Source organism: Corythoichthys intestinalis, chromosome 15 (assembly GCF_030265065.1).
Source record: "Corythoichthys intestinalis isolate RoL2023-P3 chromosome 15, ASM3026506v1, whole genome shotgun sequence".
Lineage (NCBI taxonomy): Eukaryota > Metazoa > Chordata > Actinopteri > Syngnathiformes > Syngnathidae > Corythoichthys > Corythoichthys intestinalis.
The window spans coordinates 13,966,505-13,988,619 of NC_080409.1; the positions used below are offsets into that span (position 1 = coordinate 13,966,505).

Here is a 22,115-nt window from a genome sequence, read left to right on the forward strand (position 1 = left end):
ACAACAACATACCTGACTGCTGCCGAAAAGCTGCTTCAAAGTACATCCACATAATGTTACGGTAGATATCATTTATATAGGACTAGATGCAATATATATTTGGTAGCGTTTGCAGCACATCTACAAAAAGCTGGATGCGGGCGTTAGTAAACGGCCGCCATCTTAAAGCAGTACACTTCCCTGCAAGGCTGTTGTAGCGAACCTTCCAAGCGAACCTAATTAACTTTTTATCTAAAATACTCCTAAATCGGTAAAATATTGACTTGAATCTATCTTTAAAATAGTTTTAAAACATTCACGTCGAAAGTAGACAAAAGGGTAATTATGGAATAACGGGAGCAATTTCAACAACTTTAACGGTTGATTCACAACATTAAATTAATTTAATGTAGTTTAAAGCTGCTGATACAGAATGGGGACAGGAGTTTTTTATTTACTGTTTCTTTTGTATATTTGTTTACTGCTATATGTTAACTTGATACTGAAATAGTAGTTTGGTTTAGCCTGAGAGTATTTTTGAACAATTTTGGAACTAATGTACAAAACATTTAAAAGAAAAAATACATTTTAAAAAATTTAAAACGCAGGGGGGTGGATCAATAATTGTTTTATAATCGAATCGGAGCCTCTGAATCGTAATCGTAATCGAATCGTTAGATGCCCAAAGATTCCCAGCTTTAGTACGGGGTAACACTATATTTGGTCTTTTGGAAGAATTCTGCACGTACATGTAATAAATGTCCCCAAGAGGGCAGCAGAGTCTTTCTATTCATTCTGTCATGACCTGATTGACATTTGAAAACCCACAAAAATCTTTAAAAAAGTTTTTATTTGTACACTGGAAGTAATAAATACAGGAGATCAAATACATATTTAGATTTTCACAAAAACAAATATGCAATTCCAAAAAAGGATATATGAAAAAAGAAATCACCTGTTAATCAGTTAACTAGTGATTCCCCAATGACGTTGACACTGGTAATTGTTTTAATTTTTGGCGTCAAAGTCGCGACAAATTCCGCGCACTATGTCATCCACGAGGTCCTCCAGGTCCCCAAAGTGGCGGCTGAAGAAGACGTGCTCGTCTTTGGGCTCCGACGCCATCGCCCGCAAATCGTCCATGGGTGCCCAAGCCACGCCCACCGCGTACACGGTTATGCCTGGAAGTTCACTCAACATTATTGCTTGACAACACCATTTCTGGGAATGTTTTAACTACCTTATAAAGTTGTATTTTTCAAGAAAAAAAAAAGGGTAAAAGACCTGTTTGATTAAAGACTAGATTATAGCTATTGTTTTGAAAAATATTGAAATTTACAACACATTTAAGAGAATGTTTCCATGTGTTATGATAAAAAAAGTATATTTAAGAATTGTTTTTGAAATATGGATAGTTGTAATTAGAGATGCACGATAATATCGGTCACCGATAATTATCGGCCGATAATGGCAATTATGACGTCACACAGATAATCCAGATAAAACCAAATTCAACCGATAATGCAATCCGATAATTATATACTTTGAAATATTTTAATTGATTCTAACATAAGCTCTTTTGAGTTAAATGTAATTCCTACTTTGGCCTGCGGATGGCGCATGTTGCGTTCTGACGGCGAAGAGTGGAGGCGCCACAGAGGAAGAAATTACTTTTCCTTTGCTGTGGAGTAAAAACAGCTTGTAGCTCAACTCATGTCCTCTACTCTGTCATCACAGGTTGGTTAAAACTCTGCATTCATCTGTTTAGCATATATTATTAATGTTAGAAAGGGTTTTGGATAATAATATACGGTGTGAAAAGCAAAAAAAACGATGTTTGTTGAGCGTTTTGGAGTCAAACGGGATGGTGTTGTATGCTAACCTGCGGAGCTAACGGCCTAGCGTAGGAAGATGATGATGTAGCATACCCTAGCGGAAACCAGTCGGTACATGTTAAAAATGGTTGTTACATACAGATGTATTAAGAATATCCATTCTCCAATGTATAAATATGCTTCATATGTTGAATTTAAAAGCAAGGTACACATTTTATTGTGTATTTATATATTTAAAAAATGTGTATGCTAATGGTTGAAATTTTTAATGGCCATTTGGACTTTTTGGACTTTTGGAGGCCATTTCTTTTGTTAACTTCTGTTGTGTACATATATGTTTGTAAAAGAAATTACTTTTCCTTTGCTGTGGAGTAAAAACAGCTTGTAGCTCAACTCATGTCCTCTACTCTGTCATCACAGTCACACTACAAGTCCAATTGGTTCACCTAATTTGCCCCTCTGAACCCCAGAGGAGCAACAATTTGATTTAGCCTCCAAATGTGCGCAATCAACAGTTTTGTCCAATTCTGCTAGTTTTAAGTAGATGTTTTTGCAGTGTAGTAATGTGATATATGTTAGGGATGGCTTAGTTTTAAGGCATTTTTGTGCAACTTGGGTGTTTACTCTCGAAGTAATTGTTGCCAAAAGCTTACCATTACACAATGTCATTGCCATTGTTTAGATGTTGGAATTTACTACTTGTTCACATTTGATGTGGAAAAAAAATAGCACTAAATTACATTTTTGCACAGTAACATTTGATATTTGTATACTTTAAAATTTTACTTATATATTTGAATAAAATTATCGGCGTGACATTATCGGTTATCGGGTGGAAGGGGCAGGAAATTATCGGTTATCGATATCGGTTGAAAAATGTATTATCGTGCATCACTAGTTGTAATGTCACAAAAGAGTAATTGCAAAATCGTAGAATTGAGTGTTTCAAGTTAAAATATTTGGATTGAATTTTTTACAGTATAAAACAAATTATATATATATATATATATATATGGCGGAAAACACTCAGGTGACTTGAAGTTCCGCTCTGAGACCCCCAATTTAGCCAACTTTCAAAATTGTCCGATATGCATGTGTGATACATCATTGGAAAGCTTAAAATCTCAATTTTCTGGGGGAAGAAAAATTTTGAGCAGGAGGGCATTTTTAAAAAAAATATATTTTTTAAACAACAAAACCCTATCTGGAGGTGAGAGCACACGAGAACAGAATTACAGACGCTATGACTTTGACGAGATATTATCGCATACTTATCTTGTTTTGATCCAAAAACTCCACGTAGTATGTATCACTGAGTGTCAAGACACAGCTATGAATGGCCAAAGCTTGATTTTGGGGGGTTTTATGTGTGAAACATGGTAATATAACAAGGGTCGCGATGCAGAAATCGCAGACATCAAGGAGTGGTCGAGGTTTTCTTTTTCATATATTTTCCCTTTCAAACGTTTTTTTTCAACTTTTTTTTTATTTGGATCAATTATTTATCAGCTAACATATCGGAGAAATTGCGACACTAACAAAAAAAAATACAATTAAGCGACAGTTATGAGGTAGATATCCGTGACTTTTTTACAGGCGCCATTTTTTTCATTGGGACATAATTTGTTTAAAAGTTTAAAATAGGTGAGTGAATAATTTTTTAAAGTCGTTTTTTAAAAAGAAATATGGGACATCAATGAATGATTCTAAGCTAAAAACGACAGACATTTTGAATAATAAATATAATTAATTTTATTTGTTTTATGGCTGGGTTAAAACAAAAGCGGTTGCGCGACATCTGTAAACGGGGGTTTTCAGGGTAAAACGGACAAATTAAAAATAGTTTGGGGGTTTAATGTGCCATGAATCTGCTATGGCAGCATAAAGACATATTGTTCTATCAAACACAACAGTTGTTTTAGCTTAAAATACAGCAGTCTCTTTTAAAGAGGAGTGCAAGAGCAGAAACTGCTTTTTCAGTCTTGTCTGTGTTTTCCGCTGTATTTTTGGCGGAAAACACTCAGGTGACTTGAAGTTCCACTCTGAGACCCCCAATTTAGCCAACTTTTAAAATTGTCTGATATGTACGTGTGATACACCATTGGAAAGTTTAAAATCTCAATTTTCTGGGGGAAGAAAAATTTTGAACAGGGTATTTAAAAAAAAAATTTTGACAGCAAAACCCTTCCTGGAGGTGACAGCACGCGAGAGCAGAATTACAGACGCCTTTCCTTTAACGAGATATTATCGCATACTTACCTTGTTTCAATGCAGCTGACCCAGCTGCGAATGGCCACAGCTGGATTTTTGGGGGATTTTATGGGTGAAACATGGTAATATAACAAGGGTCGCCATGCGGAAATCACAGACATTAAGGAGTGGTTGAGATTTTCTTTTTCATATATTTAGCTTTTTAAACGTTTTTTTCCCCAAATTTTCTTTGTTTGGATCGATTATTTATCATCTAACATATCGGAAATATGCAACAGAAACAAAAAAAATACAATTCAGCAATATTTATGAAGTAAATATCCGTGACTTTTTTACAGACACCATTTTTTTCATTGTGACGTAATTTGTTTAAAAGTTTAAAAACACGCTAGTGAATACTTTTTTAAAGAGTTTAAAAATAAATAAATAAAAAAATATTAGAAATCAATTCATGATTCTAAGCTAAAAATGATAGAGATTTTGAATAACAAATAAAATTAATTACATTCATTTCATGGCTGGGTTGAAACAAAAGCAGTTGCGCGACGTCTGTAAACGGAGGTTTTCAGGGTATAACGGGCAAATTAAAAATAGCCTAGGGGCTTAATGCGCCATGATTCTGCTATGGCAGCATATAGACATATTGTTCTATCAAACACAACAGTTGTTTTTGCTTAAATTACAACAGTTTATTTTAAAGAGGGGTGCAATAGCAGAAACGGCTTTTTCAGCCTTGTCTGTGTTTTCCGCCTTGTCTGTGTTTTCCGCCAGCTGAAAAAGCAGTTTCTGCTATTGCACCCCTCTTTAAAATAAACTGCTGTAATTTAAGCCCAAAAAAACCTGTTGTGTTTGATAGAGCAATATGTCTATATGCTGCCATAGCAGGTTCATGGTGCATTATGCCCCCGGACTATTTTTAATTTGTCCGTTTTACCCTGGAGACCCCCGTTTAAAGACACCGCACAACCGCTTTTGTTTCAACCCAGCCATAAAAAGAATTATATTTATTATTCGAAATGTCTATCATTTTCAGCTTAGAATCATTAATTGATGTCTAATAATTGGTTGGGGGAAAAAAAACGACTTAAAAAAATTAATTACTCAGATATTAAAAAAAAAAAAAAATAGTGCCTGTAAATAGGTCGTGGATATCTACCTCATAACTATTGCCTAATTGTATTTTTTTTGTTACTGTCGCATTTTCCCCAAAATTTTAGATGTCAAGTAAAAAAAAGGTAGGTATTTGAAAAAGAAAATCTCGACCACTCCTTGTTTTCTGTGACTGCTGTATCGCGACCCTTGTTATATTACCGTGTTTCACCCATAAAATCACCACAAAGTCCGGCTGTGGCCATTCACAGCTGTGTCTTGAAACTCGGTGATACACGCTACACAGAATTTTTGGATCGAAACAAGGTAAGTACACGATAATATCATTAAAATCATGGTGTCTTTAATTATGCTCTCTCATGCTCTGACCTCGAGGTACCGGAAAGCCACAAAAAGATAAACATTGCAATCAAATGCTAGCATGAGAATTATGGACACAGCAGGCTAACTGACTTGCATGCTGTCCATTATCTTTTTGACCCTTGTTGCCGTTTGGATTGCTTATTTTGGGATGACATCTACGTATTAGATACATTCGATGCTTAAATCATAAAGCCTAGATCCTAGGCTTCAAGGCTAAATACAATAAATAGATAGTGTTATGTACTCACATTTATATGTTCCCTTTATGCATATGGAGCCTTTTATTCTCAGTATCTGGCATTCAAATTCTTTAATCACAATTGAAAATATATTTTACATAGATTTCATAATTTTACATAGATTAATAATTGTATTGACGGGTCACATCCGCCAGCCACTGTGCAGCGCCTTCAAGTAGTGGGCTGTCCGCTTCAGTTATTCGCAGCCGGTCGCAGTTCTTCAGCACATGCAGGGATTTAGGTTGAAAAAGTATGAAGCTGTACCGCATACAAACAGGAAGGATTGTCTCAGGAGTGATTTGTTCGAGGATTCAAGGTAACTATTATATTTTTCGTATCATGCACGCATTTTGAAACGTTGTGAAAAAAATTAATGGGAGAAATTAGCCGCTAAGGCATTGGTGTCATAGTTCCAAATATTTACATTAAAAAAATGCTCACTGCACGGTTTCTGCTTTTGACCAAGAATCGAGACTGTTTTACGTCCATATCTATAAAGAATTCAGTGATTTAAGCATTTATCCACACGAATTTTCAACGTAAAAAGCTCTTTGTGGTGATAAGGCGGCGCCACACTGCTTTTAACCAAGAATCGAGACTGTTTTACGTCCATATTTATAAAGAGTTAAGGGATTTTGGCATTTATTCACAAGAATTTTCAACGGAAAAAGCTCTTTGTGGTGACAAGGCGGTGCTAGAGTGACTTAAACACTAGCAGCCCATTCAACATATTTACGTAAAATAAATGCTAACTGCCCGGTTCTTTGCTCTTTTAACAAAGAATCGAGACTGGTTAGGTCCATATCTATAAAGAATTTAAGATTTAAGCTTTTCTTCACAAGAATTTTCAACGGAAAAAGCTCTGTTTACAAATGGCGGCGCAACAGTGACTTAAAGACTAGCAGTACATTCGACATATTTACGTAAATAAATGCTAATTGCCTGATTCTTTGCTCTTTTAACAAAGAATCGAGACTGTTGTGTGTCCATATCTATAAAGAATTCAGGGATTTAAGCATTTATTCACAAGAATTTTCAACGGAAAAAGCTGTTTATCTATGGTGGCCGCTAATTTCCTTACTGACTAGCCTCATAGTTCGCAAAATTTATGTAAAATAAATGCTACCTGCACGTTTTTTTTTTTTTTTTGCTTTAAACAAGAATTGAGACAGTTTTACGTCCATATCTATCAAGAATTCAGGGATTTAAGCATTTATTCACAAGAATTTTTAACGGAAAACACTTTTTTGTCTTTGTTTCCACTCGGTCAGCTTTGACGGAGATAGGCCCTCTATGAATCCCCATGCCCAGTGTCCTGTCAATACATTATGAAGTCTATGATATTTTAAAAGCCCACTGCAAAAATTAAAATACTACAGTATTGGAATTTAACCCCCAAAATTCCCCTGGAAATGTTTTTCTTTGCACAAATTAAAAACTGTATGCAGGAAAGTTGTCATTTACTATACAGCTAACTCCCTCTTTAGCTGGGTTTATTTACAAAGTAAAACACAGGGCTAAATTAAATTGACATTCAATCACATACCAATTTCCTTTATAATTGTACATCCAGCCAGCCACATGTCTTAATGCATGCATATTGATTATCAAAGACTTGAGTGGACAAAGGGGTATCATCTTGAAGTGTTTGTTATTTATTCTGTACCAGGATGGGTGTCCAAAATCTTTTTTCTAAATGAGAAACCAGGCATGAAAATGGGTCAGGGGTTAAAAAGGTGAGAAGGGTGTGAAGGAAATATGTTCCAGTACACTGTACACCCCGACAAAATATTGAGCTCTGTCGACCCACACTGTGTTTCAGCAGGGCCGTGCAGAGACCGGTGGAGGGGCGGGTGCTCGTAGATCAAAAGGGGCACATGAACAAGTATTCAATACACCTTAAAACAACATAACTTCAATTTTAACCAGCTTTAGACAATAATTGGCTGCGACTGTGACAAACTTTAATTGGGAGGGGGCAACAGTGAATAGAAATCAACACTGTCATCAACACTTTCTGGCTGTGACTCAGTCAGTCTGCCTCTTTTCTTCCTTCAACCTCTGCATCAAAACTTCCTTCCTCAACTTGTTCATCTGAGAACAAACCACATCAGATGGTCACTGAGCCACCAACAGCACACTTTTCTTAAAACTATTATTTCATTATTATCCATACTTAACAACTCTAGCACCTAATGATTAATAAAGCAATGACATAAAAATCTTATAGAAAAATAACATTGTAATTGTGTTTATAATTGGATTTAATACCCGACTATCCTTGCAAACTTGTTCTTACCAGGTCTGCTATTCACCCAGCTGATGAGGTATCCACTGCCTTTAGCAGCCTCATCTAAGTCCTTTTTTTATCCCTCAATCTCCCTTCCCTACGACGCATGTCTATGTAATGAAATATAAATATTTAAAAAAACAAAAAAACAGACTCCCCGGTGGCTTTTAGTTTTAAAGCTTTCTTAATTTCTTTCGCTCTCAATAACGATGGAGGTAGATTTGTGTTTTTATTATTCAATCAAAAAACAAAGTTACTTCTATCAAAAACAAAGTTGCTTCAATCAAAATACAGTATATACTTTTAATCCCCAAAAAGTCACTTCAATAAAAAAAAAAAAAATAAATTTGAGACAAAAAAAGCATTTGAAAACTATTTTTCTTGATTGAAACAAATTTTTCCATTGAAGTAATGTTGTTTTGTGTTTGGGCCACATTTTGGCTAGGACATTTGTGTCTTTATTATCCAATCAAATAAGTTGCTTCAAACAAAAAAATATATATAAAAAGAAAAACTTTGCACATGTGTCAATCACCGTTTACCAAAGCCTGAGAGGGTTTGAGTAGACTCACTATGAAGCATTTAATAAAGCCAAGCATTTTCTTACTACTTTATTCTTGTTTAAAAATAATTCGGTGGGGCAGTAACATGTTTAAAACTTACCATAATTCTTACATTTTGAAGTGCTTGAAAACCATTTATAAATGATACTTTGGTGAAAAAAAGTGAAAAAACATGTCTTATCTTATCATGTTGTATCTTTTTTCCAATGTAAAATCTGAATAAATGCATTGAACACGCACAAAAAAATGGGGGGGGGGGGGGGGGGGGGGCGCTACTTCGCGGTTTTCATTTATTGCGGCGGGTTCTGGTCCCCATTAACCGCGAAAAACGAGGGATCCCTGTATTTCTGAAAAGCTTTAAGAAGCAGGACTCATTCCCACCCCTCGTCGGGCTGGTGTTGTGCCGACACCGGCCGACAGCTCAAATCCAAGCCGAAAATAACGCGTCTCCGGCGGACGACGGGAGCGATGTGAGGCGCCCCCTCCATCCAAGAGCATGCCGCTTAATTTGACTCAACAGTGTGTTTCTTCGTTTATATTACCGCAAAATACACAAGCTTGACGCCAATTTAACGGGAGCTATTTTTTTTCATGGGAGATTTGGCTACCTCTGGCAGTGTTCAACGCAAGCTGCAACGAATGGCAGTAACTTTTTTATATCGCAAAATGTGAAAACGATTGAAACCATTACTGACCAAATTCAATCTGCTGGCAAATACAGGCAAGTGTGTATGCTGCGCTCTGGTCTGCCCCGGTGTGGATAAGGCCTGTTTTTTGTTTTCGCAGCTTTGCAATGCAACCAAAGGCTCTCCGAGCACTCCATGTACAGTAAGGAGTGCGCGCGTTTGGAATAATGGAACGCAGCTTGGACCGATGATTGGTTCTCGTCAGCGAAGCATCCAGAAGGATTTGCTGACTGTGTTCTTAAGTGCTCAGTTTACGTACTAAGTTAATCACATGATGATAACAATAATAATAATTAAATAAAACCTCCCGACCCCCCCCCCCTCCTCCCAAAAAGAATTTCTCCTCGGATCTACGCAATTCACGTAGGTCGCCCTTTTTGACTTCAAAACGGCGAATTTCGCCAAAAGGTGAGAGATTTTCATGCCTGGAAACCCAAAGAAAATTTCAACGGTTTCAAAAATGTCTATTTTTCACTCACCTGATTTGACCTACTTTTAAGGTGTTAAAAAAATGCCCTCCAGTTCAAAATTTTAGATTTAGAGATTTTAAGCTTTCCAATGATGTATCACAAATTCATATAGGACAATTTTGAAATTTGGCCAAATTGGAGGTCTCAGAGCGAACTTCAAGTCACCTGAGTGTTTTCCGCCATAGATATTTAAGCATTTTGCGCCAAAACTACGGATAACTGGAAAAAGATGAAATGTTGCCATATCAAATGTTTAGATAAAGTTTGAATTGAAAAAATTTTTCACCTCTGTTGTGCGCAGCCACGGCGGGGCCGCCCACGTCGTCGTACGATTGGCCGTCAGTCACCACGATCAGGAAGTCGCGCCCGTGCGCCGTCCGTTCGAAGAGGTTTTGCGCGGCGTAAGCAATGGCGCCCCCTGTGGCCGTTCCGCCACTCATGTAGGGGATTTTCCTCAAGGCGGCCGCCACGGCCTCTTTGCTGCCGTGCTCCCGCATGCCGAACTCCAGACGCTGATCGTACGTGAACTGGACCGCGCCTGGACGCCACAGATGCTCAGCGGGCGTGCTGGCGAACGACGGGTGGCCGGCTCCTACTCACCTGCGCGAGTGCCCATGTCGGAGATGTCGAACTTGCTGGCGATAGCGGCCAGGAAGTCCAGGATCAATCGGAAGTTGGGGTCGCCCACGCTCGACGAGCCGTCGATCAGGAAACCGATGTTGACGGAATTGTAACAAGTGCGACCTGGAACCGGACAACTGTATTTTTGCACAGACATCCGGCCTGTTTGAACTGCTCATTATGAATAAACCCTCACATCAGAAACTCTCACTTCTGTGGAAAGGTAATCACTCTTGAGCATGATTCACTGCCGATCGATCGGGTCCGATCATGTCATTTTCAAAGTATCGGAATCGGCAAAAATAATATCGGACATGCCTTTTTTTAATATATATATATTTTTTGATTAAATCATTTTCTAATTGCATTTAACGTTACAGACACAATATGTTACACTCATCCAAAGTCTTTAGTTTAGGCTTAAGGTAGGGTTATCAAATTTATCCCGATAATGGCGGTATGTTTTTTTAAATTTATCACGTTAATATATTTAACGCAATTAATGCATGCGCTGCACGACCCACTCACGCATTGTCGCGCTCAATCTGTAATGGCGCCGTTTTACCTATATAGAGAGCTCAAAGGCAGCGTAAAATGAATAGAGTGAATTTTGGCAGCCTTTGGAGCCTTTTTTTAATTGGCTAAAGCCTTACAATTCCTCTCCCTACGATTAGAAATATCGTGGGAAGCAATGTAGGGAAGCAAGGTAGTAATTGATCTTTTTCTTAACACCCTATGTTATTTCCTAACGCAGAGAAGATATATCAATTGGTAGCACTACACAGTCATGGTTGCACTTCCCATCATGCATTTGGGCATGGCTACAGTATCATTTACTGAAAGCTCAGCAAATACACTAGATGGCAATATTTAGTCACAATATACAAAGTTATCCTTTAAGAATTACAAGTCTTTCTATCTGTGGATCCCTCTCATAGAAAGAATGTTAATGTAAATGCCATCATGAGGAGTAATTTTCATAATAAACAAATACGGTACTTATGTACTGTATGTTGAATGTATATATTCGTCCGAGTTTTATTCATTTTTTTCTTAATGCATTGCCAAAATGTATATGATCGGGAAAAATGATCGGGAATGATTGGAATCGAATCGGGAGCAAAAAAGCAATCGGATCGGGAAATATCGGGATCGGCAGATACTCAAACTAAAACGATCGGATCGGGAGCAAAAAAACATGATCGGAACAACCCTACTGCCTACCCTTTCTCTTCAGATGGATTGGACGTCTACTATTTATAAACTCATTTCAATTAATGGCAGAAGCATGAAAAGACCTTTCGTTGCCCCAACCAAAATGGCCTCAGAGCGGCCATGTTGGTACCAATCGAAGTCAATGCATTGACACATGACATAAAATCATGACTAGATTTTTTTCATCACTGTCAAAGCATCTGATATTTACTCATCGTCTTCCCTTGAGGGTTCTAGACTTCCAATCCATTTGGACTGGGAGGTGCGAGGCAGTGAATGAACATGTTGAACAGAAGTGAAATTTTTCTGAGGTGAAGGTTTATTTGTGACTCATTGGTAGCCATTGACGGCGCTAAACATCTAATCCATTTGGACTGGGAGGTGAGGGGCCGTCCTAGTCCAAATGGATTGGACATCTAGCATCACCAATTGCAGCAAAGGAGGTTCACCGTACTGCACAGAAGTCCGTCCAACGAGCAGAGTCTCTGCGTGAGCGGTTTAACGTGCTTGGTGGTACTGAACCAGCTGGCCATGCGGTAGCTGAAGAAGCCGTTGTCTCTGCACACCGCCTGCAACAAAGGCGTGAGCGCGCGTCACCACCGCGGCGACTTTTCCGGGCCGGACCGCCCGCCCACCTTCTTGGCGAAGTCGCGGTCCGGCACAGCCGGAAGCTCCTCGGCGGCGGGCTCGGTGACGGACACCAGGAAGACGTTAATGCCGGAGCGCCGCGCCAAAGCGGCGGCCCGCTCCAAGTCGTCGGCCGGCCAGCCGTCCACCAGAACCACCATGACACGAGGGTGACCGCGTCGGGCGCCGCGCTGCTGTGTGAACAGAAGCTCCGCCGTGTGAGCGATGGCCTTTCCTAACCGCAGCGGAGAAAAAGCTCAATAAAAAGCACCGTTTGGTGAAAGCCATTTTATCAGTACCGGTACTCAGGCAATCAAATGGGAGTGTCACAAATTACTCCCCATTCCTCATTATGTCATGAACGCATTAGCGGCCAATAGTTTTGTATTGCGAGCATGCCTTTACCGGCTAACTCTGAACTACAGGCAACAATAAGTATTTCGTCTAAATAATCAGCCCCAAGACAAAAAATTAAGAAAACATCCAGGCTCTGAAATTCAATGCGAGCACATCCCTAGTAGAATTTACCTACCAAATTTCATTCTCATCTATCCAAATTTGACGAAGGAGTAGTCATTTTTGTTAGTGTCCTCTCTGAGGACAACAAATAGAGGAGCACTCTCTGACTTTTGACGTCATGGCCCCAAAATTTAATTGCCTCTTTAGTTTCATATGACAAACATATCCTGCAAGTTTGAGAAAAATCTCCTTCTTAATTCTTGAATCATCTTTAACACAACATAGAAATTTAATTTGGACCTGTGACCTTGGACTTATGACCTTAAGACCCCAAAATGTATTCCTCCTACTTACAGTGGGGCAAATAAGTATTAAGTCAACCACTAATTGTGCAAGTTCTTCCACTTGAAAATATTAGAGAGGCCTGTAATTGTCAACATGAGTAAACCTCAACCATGAGAGACAGAATGTGGGAAAAAAACTCAGAAAATCACGTTGTTTCATTTTTAAAGAATTTATATGCAAATCATGGTGGAAAATAGGTATTTGGTCAATACCAAAAGTTCATATTCTCAATACTTTGTTATGTACCCTTTGTTGGCAATAATGGAGGCCAAACGTTTTCTGTAACTCTTCACAAGCTTTTCACACACTGTTGTGAGATTGTGTGACTCTTATTTTGGCCCATTCCTCCATGCAGATCTTCTCTAGAGCAGTGATGTTGGGGCTGTCGTTGGGCAACACGATCTTTCAACTCCCTCCACAGATTTTCTATGGGGTTGAGATCTGGAGAATGGCTAGGCCACTCCAGGACCTTGAAATGCTTCTTACGAAGCCACTCCTTTGTTGCCCTGCCTGTGTGTTTGGGATCATTGTCATGCTGAAAGACCCAGCCACGTCTCATCTTCGATGCTCTTGCTGATGGAAGGAGATTTTCACTCAAAATCTCTCGATACATGGCCCCATTCATTCTTTCCTTTACACAGATCAGTCGTCCTGGTTCCTTTGCAGAAAAACAGCCCCAAAGCATGATGTTTCCACCCCCCATGCTTCACAGTGGGTATGGTGTTCTTCAGATGCAATTCAGTATTCTTTCTCCTCCAAACACGAGAACCTGTGTTTCTACCAAAAAGTTCTATTTTCGTTTTATCTGACCATAACACATTGTCCCAGTATTCTTCTGGATCATCCAAATGCTCTCTAGTGAACCACAGACGGGCCTGGATGTGTATATGCTTCAGCAGGGGGACAAGTCTGGCAGTACAGGATTTGAGTCCCTGGCGGCGCGTTGTGTTACTGATAGTAGCCTTTGTTTTCTGTGGTCCCAGCTCTCTGTAGGTCATTCACTAGGTCCCCCTGTGGTTCTGGGATTTTTGCTCACCGTTCTTGTTATCATTTTGACGCCATGGGGTGAGATCTTGCGTTTTACCTATTGCAGATTCAGTCTTCTCAGCCTGGTGCAGGTCTACAATTTTGTTTCTGGTGTCCTTCGACAGCTCTTTGGTCTTGGCCATAGTGGAGTTCGGAGTGTGACTGACTGAAGTTGTGGACAGGTGTCTTTCATACCGATAATGAGTTAAAGCAGGTGCCATTAATACAGGTAACGAGTAGAGCCTCGTTAGACCTTGTTAGAAGAAGTTAGACCTCTTTGACAGCCAGAAATCTTGCTTGTTTGTAGGTGACCAAATACTTATTTTCCACTCTAATTTGGAAATAAATTCTTTAAAAATCAAACAATGTGATTTTCAGTTTTTTCCCCACATTCTGTCTCTCATGGTTGAGGTTTACCCATGTTGACAATTACAGGCCTGTCTAATCTTTTCAAGTAGGAGAACTTGCACAATTGGTGGTTGACTAAATACTTATTAGCCCCACTGTATTTTCCATATTATAAACATATCCTGCAAGCAGAGGTGGGTATAGTAGCCAAAAAATGTACAGTGATCCCTCATTTTTCGTGGATAATGGGGACCAGAACTTGCCGCAGTAAGTGAAAATCCGCCAAATAGTGCACCCCCCCACCCAAAAAAAAAAAAAAAAAAAAAAAAAAAAAAAAAACTATCTTTTTTGTGTGTGTGTTCAATGTATTCATTCATATTTATATTATATAAAACATATATATTACATATATATGTATTATATAATATAAAAATATAAATATTTATATATTTAGAATAAAAGTACTGTACTGTAATAGAAAAATGCTTGGTTTTATTAAATGCTTCTGTTACCTCCCTTGGCTGTGACTCTTGGAGTGACATGTGGAAATTACAAACTGCTCAGGATCACTTTTACCATGTGGCGTTTATTGCCACGAACATGTCCGGCTGCCTCGAATGTCGCCACACACACATGCATTCCAGCGCGCGCTTCCTTATCCCCCCATCCATCCTCTTCTTAGTTCTTAAGTTATCTTACACAAACATGCCGTACATACAAAACAAAATATATAATCCCCGAAAATGCCCCCAAATCATCCAAAAGGTGAAAAAAGTGACCTAAAATCATCCAAAAGGTGAAGAAAGTGACCCAAAATCAATAGGACGGGACATGAAACTACCCAAAATGAACAGGAAGTGATCTTGGTATGCTCCAAATCAACAACAAGGTATGTAAAATGTACATGGAAGTGTGTGAGGGAGTGTACTCCACAAAATCATCACAAAGTGACCGGTTAGTGCTCCAAAACTGACAGGAAATGACCCAAAATCAACAGGAAGTGACCTAAAACGTACAGGAAGTGACCGGGAAAGCCCCCCCAAATGATCAAAAATGGACCCAAAAATCAACAGAAAGTGACCTAGAAATGTCCTAAAATCAACAGAAAATTGTCCAAAATGTATGGGAAGTGACCAATAATACACTCACACTACAGGGAACAAGGCCTGAGAACGTACACAGCCATATTACGTTCGTGTGTGTGTGTGTGTGTATACCTGTGTTCGTGTCACCTCCCAGGTATGTGAGCTCTTTAATGGCAAACTGAAGCTCTTTGGGTTGCGTGTAGTTGCTCAGTAGGAATTCTGTTCTGGGAAAATCACTGCGTGCACGCACAAAAACACACAAAGAGCAAGATTATGTTTGACTCCGAAGCATGACATAAGAGACACACAACAGGTGCCTTTGTGAGCTTGACCTGGCCTGGACGAGGCCCACGTGGGGTCCATTGGTGCCCACTTTCAACATGGCCACCAGCTTGGTGACAAAGTTCTTCTGCAGGTTGAATCTACGCCGGCCCAAGTTGGAGCTGCTGTCCATCACCACCACAATGTCCATCTGACAGTCTGGAGAGCGCAGGACAGGATGAAGGTCAGCACGGGATAGGGCAGGGTGGAATGGCAGGGACAGGATGGACAGGGCAGAATAGGAAGGTGCAAAACAGGAGGGAAGGGGGCAGAGCTGGATGGGATGTGGAGCGGCAGGACAGTACAGGGCATCACGATGCAGGGTAGCACAGGGTAGAAGGAAATGGCAGGGACAGGAATGTTCAACATTGACAGGGGTGGAATAGGACAGAACAGGGAGTGGCGAATGTAACCGGTCTGCATGGAGCCGTGTTGCACAACACGATCTGTCCACCTTGTCCAGGTCAGGACTCGTACCTGCGCCGCATGACGTGTCTAGCATAGCAGGAGAGAGAGTGCGCTACCCGCTAAGCCAAAAGCCCAGTCTAGCGGCTTTAGCCGGCAGCGCACTCTCTTGAAAGCATCGGGAGGGAGGTTTCACACCCAACGCATACAAGGGACTTCCGTGCACCAGTTACACGAAGGTTGGATAGGATGTGGCCATGTGGGACAAGAAAGGATGAACGGGGTCAAGAAATTTGATATGGCTGGGACACAACAGTGAAGTGATAGAGCGGGGAAAGGTCAGAACAGGACAAGACAGGGTGAAAGGTCAGGGACATAAAGGTACAGGATCAAGAGGGGTGGGAGAGAACAGAGAGGGTGCTGAACCTGACCAAACTCAACCCTAACCTAATCCAGTCCTGACTGGATGGGATGTGGCCAGTTGGGAGATGAAAGGATGTAATGACACAGGATAGGATGGAATGGACAGATGTAAAACTGGCTGAGGTGGATTTGACAGGATAGGAAGAAAAGATGGCTCTACAGAAAGGGAAGGGACAAGACGGGACAGAATAAAATGGGGTGACCTCGGTTAAGACTGGAGGGTGGAAAGTAACAGAGGTGGCTTGATGGGATCTGGCCAGGCAGGACTAGATTGGGCAGGTTAGATCATCTAGGACAGGGTAGCATAAGTAGAAGTGACTGACATAGGACAGGACAGGTTGCTATGACTTGACAGGTTTGGGCATTAGTGACCTTTATTGCCAACTTTTTTCCCGGGCATCTTCTTAACAGCTTTTCTGGTGATGGCACTGTTGTCCCGGATCAGCTCCTGAGGCGCGTTCCTCTCAGGTTCTGCCACACAAAAACAATTGAGCGGTCCTCTCAATTGAGTGAGCGGTCGCTACAGCAACACCTACTGCTGAGGCTGAAGGAGGCGCTCCAGCGGGACAAACTCTGCGATTGGACGCCGTTGGCAAACGAGCGGGTATAGTGGTGTCTTCCTGGGAGGCGTTGTACTCGAACCAGGCCACCGGCCGTCCCCATGGCGCCGCTGCGGCACAGGAAGCCGGCTCGCGTGACCGAGCGCCCGCCCCGATCAGCGGGCGTCCGGGAGTTAATCCTCGCCTGCCGCATTCCTCAATTGTGCCTTCCGCTCGCGACGTGACACGTGCGTGCGTGCTTGTTCTCTTTCATGCCACTAAAATGGTGGCACTCTTCTAAAATGCTATCTTACTCCCTAACTCGTTGGCAGATTTTTTGCAAACTTATACTTTCTTTTCATTTTTAAAGGAAAAAAAACAACGTAAACCTCAAACAGAACTTTTCCTTGAATTTAACAGGAAATGATTCAATATGCATAGGAAGAGACTCTGTAAGCCCCCAAATCATCAGAAAGTGACCCAAAATACAGAAAGTTGTCAGTGAAGGCCCGAAAATGCAGAGGACGTGAGCCAAAATCAACAGGAAGTTACCCAGGATGCCCCGAAATCAAAAGGAAGTGACCTAGTATATACAGGAAATGACCAGTGAATGTCATAAAATGTAGAGGAGGTGACCCAAAATCAAACACAGTTACTCGTATGTGCCCCAAGACCAACAGGTGACCCAAAATCTATAGAAAGTGACCTGTGACCCAGGACTGCTCTGAAATCAACAGGAAGTGAAATTACTGAGAAGTGAGCCAAAATTGCCCGCCATTCCAATTCATCTCAACAAATTGGAGGATGCTCATCTTCCAGCGTCACTGACGGCGCTATCCGTCCAATCCATTTGGACCAGGAGAGGCGAATGAACGTTCAGCACCGTCATTGGCAGACAACGATAACCCAATAAAGGGTTAACAGGTGTTACCTGTGCAGCGCGCCGCCGCAGACAGAGGAGACGGCGGCGTAGATGCCGCTGCCGAAGACGGAGAGTCTCTGTCGCCCGCAGTCGGGCGGACATCGTACCAGGGGAGCGTTGGCCGTCGGGTCTAGGTCGGCCCCACGGGTGTCGCAAGTGAGCGGTTGTGTTGCTAGGCGACCCGGAGGGAGGGGAGGGAGGAAACAGAGTCTGGTAATTTCGGTAATGCATCTTGACATACTTTCAAGCTGAGACGGGACTTACTTTCTGAAGACGAGCGTGACGTCAGCAAGAAAACACCTGCAGGTAAACAAAAATCTGTCAGCCAATCACTATTGAGTTAAAAAAAAAACATTAAAATACAGTGGTATGTAAAAGTGGTATGAAAAAGTATCTCAACCTTTTGTAATTTCTCACATTTTTGCATAAAATAACCATCAAATTTGATCTGATCTTTGTCAAAATCACACAGATGAAAATACAGTGTCTGCTTGAACTAAAACAACCCAAACATTTATAGGTTGTCATATTCTAATGAGTATATCATGCAAACAATGACAGAAGGGGGAAAAATACGTAAGTGAACCCTCTGCCAAAGGAGACTTAAAAAGCAATTTAAGCCAATTTTTACCAATCAGTTTAAGTCAGGTGTGTGCCCAATCACTGATGAGTGGTTTAAAGCTGCCTTGCCCACTATAAAACACTCATCAGGTAAGAATTGTCTTGATGAGAAGCCTTGTCCGATGTGCATCATGGCTTGGTCGAAAGAGCTGTCCGAAGACCAGCGATCAAGGATTGTTGATTTGTATAAAGCTGGGAAAGGATACAAAACAATCTCTAAAAGTCTGCATGTTCATCTATCGACAGTCAGAGAAGTTTGGCACTGTTGCTTCTCTCCCAAGGAAAGCCTGTCCTCCAAAGATGACGCCAAGAGTTCTGCGCAGAATACTCAGAGAAGTAAAAAAGAACCCTAGATTGTCTGCTTAAGACTTACAGAAATCTCTGGCACAGTCCAATATCTCTGTGCACACATCAACTATATGAAAAAACAATGGCCAATAATGGTGTTCATGGGAGGACTCAATGGAGCCTCTCCTGTCTAAAAAAAAAAAAAACATTGTTGCTCGTTTAATGATTGCAAAAAGGCACTTGGACACTCCAGACGTTTTGGCAAAATATTTTGTGGACTGATGAAACCAAAGTTGAATTGTTTGGGAGTAACACACAATGTCATGTGTGGAGGAAAAATAGAACAGCTCACCACCATCAACACCTCATCCCCACCGTGAATCATGGTGGAGGGAGCATAATGATTTGAGGCTGTTTTGCTACCTAAGGGCCTGGACAACTTGCAACCATTAATGGAAGAATGAATCCAAAAGTTTATCAGGATGTTTTGCAGGAATACCTGAAGCCGTATATTAATAAATATTAAATGTGATGGTTGACTTACTTATTTTCCCCCCTTCTATCATTGTCTGCATACTATCCTCATTAAAATATGAAAACCTATAAATGTGGTTTTAGTTAAAGCAGACACTGCATTTTCATCTGTGTGATTCTGTCAAAGATCAGATCACATTTGATGGTGATTCTATGCAGAAATGTGAGAAATACCAAAAGGTTCAGACACTTTTTCATACCACTGTATATGTAATACAGTATATCAATAATAAACTGTCATTATATGGTATTATATGAGTGTTTCTCCATTTTAATAATTTGTTTCAACATTTATATACTTTTTAAAAAAAACTTTAAAGTATTTCATTTAATCCAATTTCATGTTCCATTATGCATTTATTTAAATATTGAATCATTACTGAAATAATCACACACTTAATGACAAATGTATTACTTCAGGGATTATTTATATGTACTTATATACTTATACAGTATATATATGTATATAAATACATATATATACACATATATATATATATACTGTATGTAAATACTGTATACAGTATATATTTATGCTTAAAAAAACCCTCAGATTTGTAAGTTTAAATAAATCTTGAAATATATTGTATATTTAAACCATTTTTTATTAAAATTTGTAACTGGTACATCTTGAAATAAAGACTTAAATCCTAAAATGATCACAAAAAATATTTCAATTTATATAGTAATTGACATTATTTATTCCATTGTTTGAATATAAATCTTGGATACATGAATATTCATTTTTTAAAATATATTATTTACATATTTAACTTTCAATTTAAATATTGAAATAAATTATTAGTTATTAATGACCAATTCAATGAGGTATTCTCAACATATATATTTTTACTTTGTTATTTATTTTGGTTTCGTAAATTGGTTAATACAAAAAAGAAATCTTGAAATATATACAGCAATCGTATAATACTTAGAAATTCATATTCATATGAATTTTAAATTACATTTTCAGTTTTTGTTCATTTAAATGAAAAAAAAAAAACCACTAATAGTGCCATATTTAATGACAACTGTAACTATTTAAATAGTACATCAATAGATAACGCTATAACAACACTTGACTACTTATATCATTAAACAGTATAAAACGCACCAATCAGAAGGAGTGGAGACATGTCGCCGCCTAAAACAAACAAACATGCTGAAATGAAATCCACAACAGTGTCAAAAACCCATCACAATTATGATCATCTTTACTTGTTGAATTAATGTAAATGACACAAAATAACGTTAAATCGTATTCAAATCAACAATTGATGGGAAAAAGAAAAAATGGTGGAACTCACCGTTTAATTGGAATATTTTAATCCAAAAATGTGATTTGAATCCTTTGAACACGATGAAAATGAAAAACCCGACACGACCCTTTAAATAAGCTCTCTCTCACACACACACATCCACAAAATAAAGGCTTGTAGGCGGGGCTAAGAGGCTCAACCTGAGAGAAGAAAAACAAGAACAGTTTTGGGAGTGCTGGCAGCCAATGATCATGTTCAGTGCCATTGCCGGCGGTAGACGTCCAATCCGTTTGAAGTGGGAGGGTGGCAGCGAATGAACGAATGTCAAATGGACTGGATGTCTAGCATCATCCAAGGTTGACGATGAGTAAATAGCAGATGCTTTAACACCGTTAAAACATTTTTTTCAAAAAATAAGCAATGCATGGACTTTAATGGCAACAACGCCTCCACCAACATGGTCTCAATGACGCCAAGTTGGCCGAGGCTGTGAAAGGTCTTTTCATGCTTCTGCCGTAAATTGAAATGAGTTTCTCACTAGAAACAGCCAATCACTTTGAAGTCTGTTCATTTAATCACTGCCAACCCTCCAACTTCAAATAGATTGGCTGTCAAGCATCATCCATGGCTAATAGTGTGTAAATAGCAGATGCTTCAACACTGATAAAACAATCTTTTAAAAAAATAAGCTACTTATGAATTAGTTTCAATGACAATGCATTGACGTTGATAGGAAAACGCCACTACTAACATGGCCACCGTGACGCCACGTTGGTAGGGGTGATGAAAGGTCTTTTCATGCTTCTGCCGTGAATTGAAATGGGTTCATAACTAGAAATGTCTCATCCCTTTGGAGTAGGAGGGCTGTTCGGTCTTTCGCTGCCAACCCTCCTGCTTCATATGGATTGGACATCTGGTTAAGCTGTTCAACCAAGCCATTATAGCAATAACATCACATTCGATTGAGTATGCAGTAATTTAGTATCTAAAGAAAAAAAAAAGTATATTTCAGTACAGTATCGCCAGAGTATCGGGAAAAAAAATGGTATCGGTGCAACACTAATTTGACTTGATATTTTTGTTTTGCAGCGATTTTTCCTTCTTATAATTGATGGATGACATCATCAAGACGAGACAGGATGTCGTTGCCGCAGAGAAGGCCTTCCCACCCGCCGCGTCTCCGGTGGAGAAGAGAAGAATGTCTGTCATGTGGATCCAGGACAGGAAGTCAACCAGGGTCGACAGGACGAGCGCTCTGGCTTTCCGAAATTCAAATAGGGAACCGATGGAAAACGATCCGGGCCGCGGGGTCGGAGGTTACAATAACAGCT

The 22,115-nt window shown here is 39.9% G+C and overlaps 1 protein-coding gene across 1 annotated transcript; it reads right to left on the minus strand.

The window, feature by feature from the left end:
• Positions 1–819: 819 nt before the first annotated feature.
• coch (coagulation factor C homolog, cochlin (Limulus polyphemus)) lies at positions 820–21,997 on the minus strand. Its single transcript, XM_057859625.1, has 12 exons — positions 20,640–21,997; positions 18,347–18,382; positions 18,092–18,254; positions 17,158–17,291; positions 16,994–17,092; positions 15,805–15,952; positions 15,605–15,708; positions 12,218–12,444; positions 12,037–12,151; positions 10,347–10,490; positions 10,033–10,284; positions 820–1,160 (listed from the first exon to the last, which is right to left on the minus strand). Exons 1-12 carry the CDS (start codon positions 20,659–20,661, stop codon positions 988–990), a joined length of 1,617 nt encoding a protein of 538 aa, XP_057715608.1. The 5' UTR covers positions 20,662–21,997; the 3' UTR covers positions 820–987.
• Between the last annotated feature and the right edge of the window lie 118 nt (positions 21,998–22,115).